Genomic DNA, 10,090 nt, shown 5'->3' with positions numbered 1-10,090 from the left:
ATATATATATATATATATATATACCTGATACTGTTCCCCACTCTTCATTCACAGTAAGAGGCAGGGAATTTATGGAAGCCTTTCTAAAAGAGGTTAAAAAAGGGGTCTCCATTGGTCCCAGCTAGAGTAGTGACCACTGGAACTATATACACCTATATACAACTATTACACTGCATTTGTCTTTCTTTGTATCCTCTGAACTTACCACAATGCTTGGCATTAAATGAAAATTTAATAAATGCTTTTTGGCTGACATTAAGATTTAGAGCTGGAAGGAATCTTAAAGAGCTAGTCTAGGGCAGGTAGGTGGTTCAGTGGATAGAGCACCAGGCCTAGAGATGAGAGGTCCTGGGTTCAAATGCCACCTCAGATACTTTTTTACTGTGTTACCCTGGGCAAGTCACTTAACTCCTTTTGTCTAGCCCTTACTGTTTTTCTGCCTTGGAACCAAGACACTTAGTATCAACTCGTAAGAGATTATTAAAAAAACCACACACACACACACACACACACAAAGAATTAGTCTAACTCCTTTGTTTATTTATAAAAGTTTCATTGATGTCTTTTTTTACATCATAGTCATTTCCAGCTACACACCCTGTTCTCCTTTGGAAAGCCTTCCCTAGTTATAAAGAAAAACAGTTAAATAAAACCAACTCAAAAAGTGGTCCAGTCTGATAGAGTATGTGTACCTCATCCTGCAGTCTCCCTTCTCAAAGAAAAGGAAGGAAGTGTTACTTCCTCATTTCTTCTCTGGGGTTGACTCGTCATTATAAAACCCATGTATGGCTTCATGTTAGTGGTCTTTTCACTTCCATTAATGGATATGGTGTTTTTTAAGTTCTGTCTCTGTACCATTTTCATGCACAATAATTCTGCACTATATTCATATGCCATTTGTTTAATCTGTCCCCAACTGATGGACTCCTACCTTGTTTACAGGTTTTTGCAACCAAAAAAAAGTGCTACTATGAATACTTTCATAAATATGGGGCTTTTCTCCTAGTTGTGTGACTCTGGGCAAATCACTTATCCCCAATTACCCAGCCCTTTCAGATCTTCTTGGTATCTATTCTAAGACAGAAGGTTAAATTTTTTTGGTTGTTTTTTTTTTTTTTTAAATGTGGCTTTTCCTTTTGTCTTTGACCTCTTTGGGGGTATATATCTGACAGCCTAATCTCTGGGTTAAATGTAACAATTTCCATCTTCTCATTTAAGATAAGAAAACGTGATGCTCAGAAGCAAATATTCAAAGGCTATTACACCACGGTTATCTATTCTTTCCATCACAGACCCGGCTCCTCCATGAAGGCTTTCTCATCTGAAGACCTCTGGCTCTGGCTATCCCAGTCCTTGCAGCTTTACTCCTGCATTTCTGTTCATCTGTTCAATCTGCATTTCTGTACATACTTTACCTGTCTATATCCTTTAGACTTTCATACTCTTGTTTTCTGGAAGTGACCATTAGACTGGGAGAACCCCACTGAGAGAGTGTAACTGATCTGTCACTCACAGAAACCTTGTTCTGGGCTGGTTGAGTCAACCCTATTGATATTCTCTAGCTGAAATCTCCCGCGGAGAGTTGGGTATTCCCTTGGATATCCCAGGATCCCTCTTCACTCTTATCCATTAAAAAAATCCACATTTCAAAACAAAGCAAAATATATTATTTTTATTGATTTTACATGTCTACACTATAATCTGTATCTATTGGTTCTGGCATCCAATTTTAAACTAATTGCATTTGTGTGTCCTATTCTAAGTCTTTGTGATTTTGGACCTGGTCTTTTCAAAAGATATTAGATAGCTTTCCCATAAACCTTTATTTTAGTTAGATCAATAAATCATCATTCCAAATTACATCGTATGGTTCAGCATGCTACCCAGGGATAGAATATGATAACAGCTAGTCTTTGTCCAGGCCAGGGGAACCCTCAAGAAACCAGACCAAATCCAAATATCATCAATTCATGTTAGGGTAGACCAGGTTCCAGCTCATCTTACTATGAAGAACCCTCTCAAATACCCTCTTCCTCATGTCCAAACTGTAATGGACATCTTTGTATTTTTCATAAGAAATTTCAAGGCTTTGTGATTTGGGTTTCTCCTATTTATGATCTACTCCTAAGCAATGGGGAAAAAAATAATTTATCCTGCCCATTCCTCTAATAACTTTTTCTTAAACCTTTACCTTCCACCTTAGAATCATTACTTTGTATTGGTTCCAGGGCAGAAGAGTGAGGCAATGGATGTTAAGTGACTTGCCCAGGGTCACACAGCTAGGAAGTGTCTGAGGCCAGATTTGAATCTGGGACCTCCTGTCTCTAGGCCCACCTCACCTAGATGCTCCCTCTCTAAAAACTTCTATTGGGTTTTGATGCTACCTTGTTAATAATAGTCAAGGAGAGGATGAACCCAGGAAGTTCCACAGTCAGGAGAGTATTGTTTTGGTTTCTCTCACCCTACTTCTTTATCCCTCCCACCTTGTTACTTCTAGGATGTTAATAAACTGTTATGTTTCCTCTTGATCACAGGGATGGGGTAGGCTCTGATGGCTGGTTTGCCTTGAAGAGCAAAAGGCTTCGGGCCCAACTAGTGCTGCCAAAACAGCATACCAACTCCATACCATGGTCATTGGTAAGAATCTGAATGATCTGGTCAGCCATGTCACCACGAATGGCAAGAGAACGAAAGTTGTCAAAGTTATGGTGGCCTAGCTTTCGCAGGCGCCTGGCAGCTGCCCGGTAACACTTCCAAGGCTGTGGTTCAACCAGGAGATAGCGGCAGAGGGAGGCGAGATGGGCCAGGAATGCCAGTAGGCCACTGTCCCCATGGTTCAGATGGATCCACATGGTGATGGACATACAGAAGACTATATCAAAGGCTGAACGGCCAAACTGGTTCAGGAAGGAGCTCAAAAGGGGCTCCCGGGCTTGAGGATCCATGATGTCCAAGGTAACAAAGGACATAGCTGCAGGAAAAGGGCAGTCCTTCTCAGCTCGATCCACCAGGACAGGGTCAATGTCACAGCAAAGGAAGCGAAGGTCTCTAGTGGAAACTGGACAGATTTCTCCCTCGTCAAGTGAGAGGAGGTGTCTGTACAGAGCAATGCTCAGCTCCTGTGGAAATCCAAAAGAGCACTGTCATTTTTCAGCCTCACCCCAGTGAGTGGGAAGAGAAGCAAACAGCTCTCTTCCCTAGGGCACATCAATCTTGCCACTATGGTATTTCATATGAAAGGATAATAAGATTTGTAGCCCCAGGGGGCAAAATGAGAAGCAATAGATGAAAGCTGCAGACAGGCGGAGTTTGGCTAAACATAAGGAAAGAATTCCTAACGAGCAGAACTATCTCAAAAAGCCAGGTCTTCTCTTTCACTAGAGATCTTCTAGTGAAGGCTGGATGACCATTTCTTTGGGAAGTATGAGAGGGGGATTAGATGGCCCTTCTAACTCGGATTCTGGGAAATGATTCTCGAATTAAGTCAATTGCTCTGACTTTGGGATATTACTAAGGTATTTTCTACACTTGCAAATAAGTAACTGACTTTGTTCAGCAAGCAATACGTACTTTGGAAGTAATGTGCTGGTCTACTGTTAGAACTAACTTAAGCTACAACTTGAGAATAGGCATCCTGCACAGAGTAAGCTTTTCTACTGTTAGGGTTCTCGATGCCCTCTAGTGGATACATCTTGTCTTGAACTGTCTCTGTATTTTCTGAGACTGAAGGTTTAGATTGAGAGAGAGAGGCTCAACCCAAGTAGCTGAGTGAGATATATCCTAGGAAGACAATACAAACAGCAATTCATGTTTATGTTATGCTTTAAAGTCTACAAAACATTTTCCTCACAACAACACTTGGAGGCATAATGTGCAAGTATTATCATTGTTCAGTTGTTTCAGCCATTTCTGACTCTGCTGGACCTCACCTGGGGTTTTCTTGGCAAAGATACTGGAGTGGTTTGCTGTTTCCTTCTCCAGATCATTTTATAGATGAGGAAACTGAAGCCAACAGGGTTAAGTGACTTGTCTTGGACCCAGGTTCCTCTTCCTTCAAGTCCAATACATTTTCTACTACCTCACACTGTTTCAGACAAAGAGTGTGACTCCTCATCCAATGGTATAACTGGAAGAGTCCTTAGACCTCAAAGAAGCCCCTCATTTCCCAGGGAAGACACTAACACCCAGAGAAGTGAATGATATGCCAAAGAGTAAATAAACAATAAGAAGCAAAGCTACATTTAAACACTGGTCCTCCAATGAGGACAAATCCAACATTTTTTCCATTACACCACCACGACCATCTACAAGAAATATCTTTCCATTCTCTTTGATTCCAACCTTCAAGGTTCATTGTGCTTCTTTCCATCATTTCACTAAAATTACCTCTGTCTAGTGAAATCCAAAAACTGATGGACATCTTAGTCATCTTAGTGTCTTTAGACATCTTAGTGTCTCTCAAATCTTGGAAATACAGTCCAGGATACACATACTGATAGACTGGCTCTATTCATCTGATATCTTAAAGTTGGCAACTGTATTTACTAGCTGTGTGGCTTGACCAAGTCTTTTTATCTTTCTAGGACTCAATTTCCTCATCTATAAAGTGAGGATAATAACCCTTGTACTAACTACCTCCAAAGATTATTAGGATTAAACTAGAGAATGTATATAAAAATGCTCTGTAACCATAATGCACCACAGGATTATCATGATGGCCAATTAATTCAAGTGCCAACATGCATAGGGAAATGAGGATTCTCCACTGCCTCCCCAAAACACCCTCAAATAAAGTCCCTTCCCCTCCAGGAGCTTACATCCTAATGATCAAGCTAACAATATGTCCTCTGCGACAATTCTCAAATCTCTCCATTTCCAGTCATGACATCAGCCCACTGCAACAAGGTCCTCATTCTCTACTTCAGAAGCTTCAAACACTGTGGACCCCTAAAGAACCACATTAAAATGTAATTGGGAAAGACTTCAGATAATAAAAATACCATAAAACATGAACAACATTACATTTTCAACGAAGTCAATCCTTGCAGGGATCCTTGTGTACAGATTAATGGTCTCCTGTTTCTGTTTGAGTTTGACACCAATGTTCTATTCCAGTCTACACTCTGTTCTGAATCCTTGGGCTTAACAATACTTTCCTTCTCAAATCCATTGTCATCAGATCTTTTGGACAATGTCTTCCTGTCTCACTTTACTGTTTCCTAGAATTTGCCTGTTCTTGCCTTTGTGCATTCTTGTGTATCATTCTTCCTGTATAGAATGTGTTCTCTCCCCAGGCTCCCACCCTACTAGTCATATTTTTCTCGCCTTCAGCATCTGAACAGTTCATTTTCTCTTCAAGGCCAAGCAGGTTGGAATATATATTGAGATAAGGAGGAATGAAGAAGAAAATGACTTTTTGTGTGCCTGTGCTATCACAGCATTGGCTCTACCACAGTTTTTCCAGTGGTGGCAATAAACGGGTTAAAAATAGGATTATGAATGCATTAGGGGTATGATTAGAATAAAATACTTTGTAGTCTCCCTAGCAAAATTCACAATCACTCAAGGGTTTGTCCTAACACTATAATTTCTTCATCCAAGTTACTCATATGTACAGTTGGATGGGCAATCAGTCCAATGAGATAGCTCATCAATTCATCTATCATGGAGGGACACTGTGGAAAGACAATTAACTTGGCCGGGAACAGGAGGAAAAGAATAGGTGAATAGGTGGATTGCTATTGGGAAATTCTACAGATGTCAGTGACCCTCAGTAATCTACTAATGTCATATGGCCACAAAACATGGGATACAGCCACTTCAGAATCAAAATCTAAGGTGAAGCAATAGGCAGTGGAAACACAGGAGGTGGGCACAAGCAAACTGCAGTATATTGGCAAGCAAGAAGTTACATAAAACATATCAACCAGGGGGCAATTGGTGGCTTAGTGGATAGAGAGCCAGGCCTAGAGATGGGAGGTCCTGGGTTCAAATGTGGCTTCAGACACTTCCTAACTATGTGACCTCGGAGAAGTTACCTAACCCCCATAGCCAAGCCCTTACTGCTCCTCTTCCTTGGAATCAAAACATAGTATTGATTCTATTATGGAAGTTAAGGCTTTTTTTTTTTTTTTTTTTTTTTTAAGGTATCGATCAAAAAAGTATGACCCAAAAAGATGGTGGGCCAGTCACAGAGCAAAGGTCCTGGACAGTGGGATAGAGTGCTGCACTGACACCTACAGAATGGAAAAAAGAATTATTCTATAGAGGACTGAAAAGAAGACACAAGAATCCAACCTATCAGAAGGCAGGAACAGGCTCTGCCCTGGTACAACTGCTGAGTGAACATATTTATAAGGATCCACTTAAATATATCCATGGCATGTGGCTGCTGTGATGATTTTAAAGTGAGATTTGGATACCCCTCATGCTCTCTGCTCCTTACAAATGTACTCCTCTCCACCTAGTTCAGGACTGTTCAGCTTCCCACTCGGGGTTCTATCCTACCACTAAAAATACCGTTGCCTCTTGAGGTGGGAGGGTCAAGGTTTCTCCTCACCCCCAACCGATCTGGGTGTGACCCATCATTCCCTCTCCTCCCCCGTTTAATAAACTCCACTGGTTCGCTACAGGATAAAATGAAATCCTCTGGCTTCAAGTCTATTCTACCCTTCCATTCCTCCTTACGCCTTAGGTTCAAGTGCTCCAATGACACCGGCTCCCTTTTCACCCACGGTTCCGGATGGACACTCTCCCTCTCTCCCGTCTCATTTCCAACTCCTAAACATAGAGAAGTACGGAAAGCTCGAGTTCAAATTTAGCCTCAGATGAATACTAGCCGTGTCAGCCTGGGCAAGCCACTTGTTCTGTTTGCCTCAGTTGCTTCAATCTGTAGAATGGGGATGATAATTGCACCTCTGTCCTCCTCAATCAGGAAGCATTAAGTGCCAGGCGCAGGGGTAAACCCAAGTGGGTCCCTGCTCTCCAAGGGCAGCCAAGCCCAGGGTCGAGGCGTGACGGTCATCACTTCGTCAGTACCTGGCACGTGGTAGGTGATTTAGAAATGTTCGCTGCCTGACCTCCAGGGGAAACGAACCTCCGACAAGAGAAGCGCCGGCGGAACCTGTTAGAGGACCACCTACAAATAGTCCCGCCAGCGCTGCGCCCCAGGGCGGGGCCCGAGCATGCGCCTCCCTCCAGTTACTTACCCCCGAGTTACAACCCACATCAAGTCCCAGCAGCGGCCGAGGATCGAGGCCCCCCGGGGGGAAAAGCCGCTGCAGCAATGCCGGGGGCAGGAGGCGAAGTCGCTGCTCGGGCGGGTGGAAGCGGGAGTAACACGGGAAGTTTCCGTACGGGGCAGCCCCTGGTTCCGAGAACCCCAGTTCGGCCGTCACCGCCTTCTCTTCGGCGGCAGGCTCCGCCACTCGCTGGATGGGCGCCGCCATTGGCTTCGAACCGCCGCGGGGGAATTCCCCGGAACCCGAAAGCGCAGAACTATCGGTCCGGGGCACTTTGGTTCCGGGCTGCGGAGCGTGCGGCCTGGTGTCTTTCCGCATGCGCCCCTTACCGCCGAAGCGGAGAGATTACGTAATGGAAACGGAAAGGTCTAGTCTCGGTCTGCGTTTCTCCTTAATTCAAATGTGAGCGACCTTTGCCCAATGCCTCCAATCGGCTTCCCCGCACCTTCCTAACAGGAATAGAATCAGTGAGTGAGTGGTCCTGGGCCCCTCTCCCGGCTCGAATTATTTCTGGAAGGAAGGTTTCGGCCCCGCTTGACTCCAGTCCCGGTGTCTGAGCCTCCTCGGAGCTGGGCGGGAGCCCTGGTTCTTTCAGGAGGAATGCTTAATTGGATTTAGAGGCCCATCAGTTTGGGGATCCCAGCAATGCAGGCTGCTACTGACCTGTACCCGAGAATTCGGGGAAGTAATAATAATAACATATGATATATTGTGTAATTATAATGTATTATAACGTTAATATATTATAATAACAATAGCTGGCATTTATATGGTACTTCGAGGTTTGCATTTTCATGCATGAAGTTTACATATCATTATCCCAAAAGGTCCTCATAGCCCCTTTGTGGGGTGGATGTGATTATTATCCCCATTTTACAGATGAGGAATTTGAGGCTTTTGGTTGACATAGGTCCTAAAAAGTGTTAAGAGCCAGGATTATTCTAAGTACTTGCTGTATGTCCTTCACCACAGAGGGTCTGTCCAATGTTCCAGAAACTTTTAATATTTACTGGCATTTTGGGGGCGTCTAGGTGTCTCAGTAGATTGAGAGCCAGATCTAGAGATAGGAGGTCCTGGGTTCAAATGTGATCTCAGACACTTCTCAGCTGGGTGACCCTGGGCAAGTCACTTAACCCCCATTGCCTAGCCCTTACTGGTCTGCCTTGGAACCAATATATAGTATTGATTCTTAGATGGAAGATAATGGTTTAAAAAAATATATATATTATATATACAAGATACAAAGTATACAATATAATATACAATTTATATATTTGGATGCAAATTATGTGTTCTATAATTAATATTATAATAAAGTATATGTAGAAGTATATATTATAAATTATATAAATTGTATATGTGTGGTTTTTTTTTCTGGCATTTCTAATATACTAGTGGAGCTTTCTGGCAGTCCACAAGTCATTTCTTGCCCTCATTGCATAATGGGCATATCTCTTCCTAGACTGCTTTTACTCCTGTTCTTCTTCATTAATTATGTAATATATGTGTGTATATATATATATATACATATATGTATATATATATATATAGCGCCTATTCACACTCACTGTCATTCTATGGTATCTCTATAGAATAATACATTTATAATTCTTCAGGTATTGTTATATTCTTTGTCTTTCTGCCATTGAGGACCACCTTTAGAAAGCTGGTATTTAAAAAATAGGATCTTTAAAAGACAAATCTCCACAGGAAGCTTGGAATTATTAAAAAAGAATTTTGTAATTTTCTAAAGGCCCTCCACCACTTGGAATTATGTCTTACTATAGAAACAACTCTTTGTCCATCTCTATTGTCACAGACATACGTAGTGATGGGCAAGCTCTGTAGTTTCTTCCAAATGCATGTCAGTCTTTCCAGAGAAATTCCTTTCATCTTGAAGTTTGTTCCATCACAGCAGTAAACAACTTTGGGGAGTATCACAAGGCATATAGACCAGCCTCCTCTGGTGCTCCCAAAATGCAACAAGATAATGCAATAGATTACAGTGGGACCTACAGAGAAAGTGGGGGATAAATAGCTCCACAGTGTTTCTTGCCACTTGGGGTATCATTCCTCATACAGAGGCTGCCAGACACTATCACTCTTTCTTTGGGTTTGATTCATTCCTTCAGCCAGATCTCACACTAGCGGATGTCCATTCTCAGGGATCCACCACCAACTCTCTGCTATGGAAAAGTATCCTTCCCCTATTCATTCCCTAGCTCTTGAGCCCCAATCCAATGGGTTTATCTGTATGAACAGCTTATAAGGCAATACATCTTCAGTGTGATATTTACCTAACCAGCCATTCACAGTAATGACCTAGATCTTAAACACAACAATTCACTTAGTTAAACAAGAGACAGATGAAAGTAAATGCATAAATAATAAAATACACCACAATGCAAATAAACCCAGATCATGCTCTTCTACCAATACACAGTAACTGTGGTGAGGTAGAACTGTATGATTAGGATTGCTCATGACTTTAGACTACACGTGCCAACATTATCAGTCCATGCAAGATCTACATTGCACAGAAGTGCGTTTCTGCTCACTACTTGATCAGTGATGCATGATGCCTGAGTCTGATTCAGACGGGCTTATTGACCTTGACTTCATCCTCATGCCTCTCTATGACTGAAGAACTTTTCTGTTGGAACAAAATGTTAGCTCAATGTGAATAGCAATTCTCTTTTAGCCTAGCTCATCCCACTGGCTATCTCTGGAGGTATAAAGGCTGGATCAATCACTTACTCATTCCTTTGTTGCCTGATCAGAATGGAGCTCACAGCAACATAATTTGGGATGTTTCTTGAAGACAGCTTACCAGGATGCCCCAGAAATTC

General features: G+C 42.3%; 2 protein-coding genes across 2 annotated transcripts in view; both read right to left on the bottom strand.

Annotated features, from left to right (window-relative positions):
• LOC123250338 (keratin, type II cuticular Hb1) overlaps positions 1-10,090 on the bottom strand; it is a 228,531-nt gene that overhangs the window by 11,155 nt on the left and 207,286 nt on the right. The gene's annotated exons all lie outside the window — the stretch shown is intronic.
• Positions 2,529-7,448, bottom strand: BCDIN3D (BCDIN3 domain containing RNA methyltransferase). The gene is made up of 2 exons (XM_044679370.1): positions 7,209-7,448; positions 2,529-3,119 (listed from the first exon to the last, which is right to left on the bottom strand). The coding sequence occupies exons 1-2, from the start codon at positions 7,446-7,448 to the stop codon at positions 2,529-2,531; spliced, it is 831 nt and encodes a 276-aa protein (XP_044535305.1).

Source organism: Gracilinanus agilis, chromosome 5 (assembly GCF_016433145.1).
Source record: "Gracilinanus agilis isolate LMUSP501 chromosome 5, AgileGrace, whole genome shotgun sequence".
Taxonomy (NCBI): Eukaryota; Metazoa; Chordata; class Mammalia; order Didelphimorphia; family Didelphidae; genus Gracilinanus; species Gracilinanus agilis.
The sequence above is the reverse complement of the archived record's forward strand: the minus strand, read 5'-3'. Positions and strand labels throughout refer to the sequence as shown.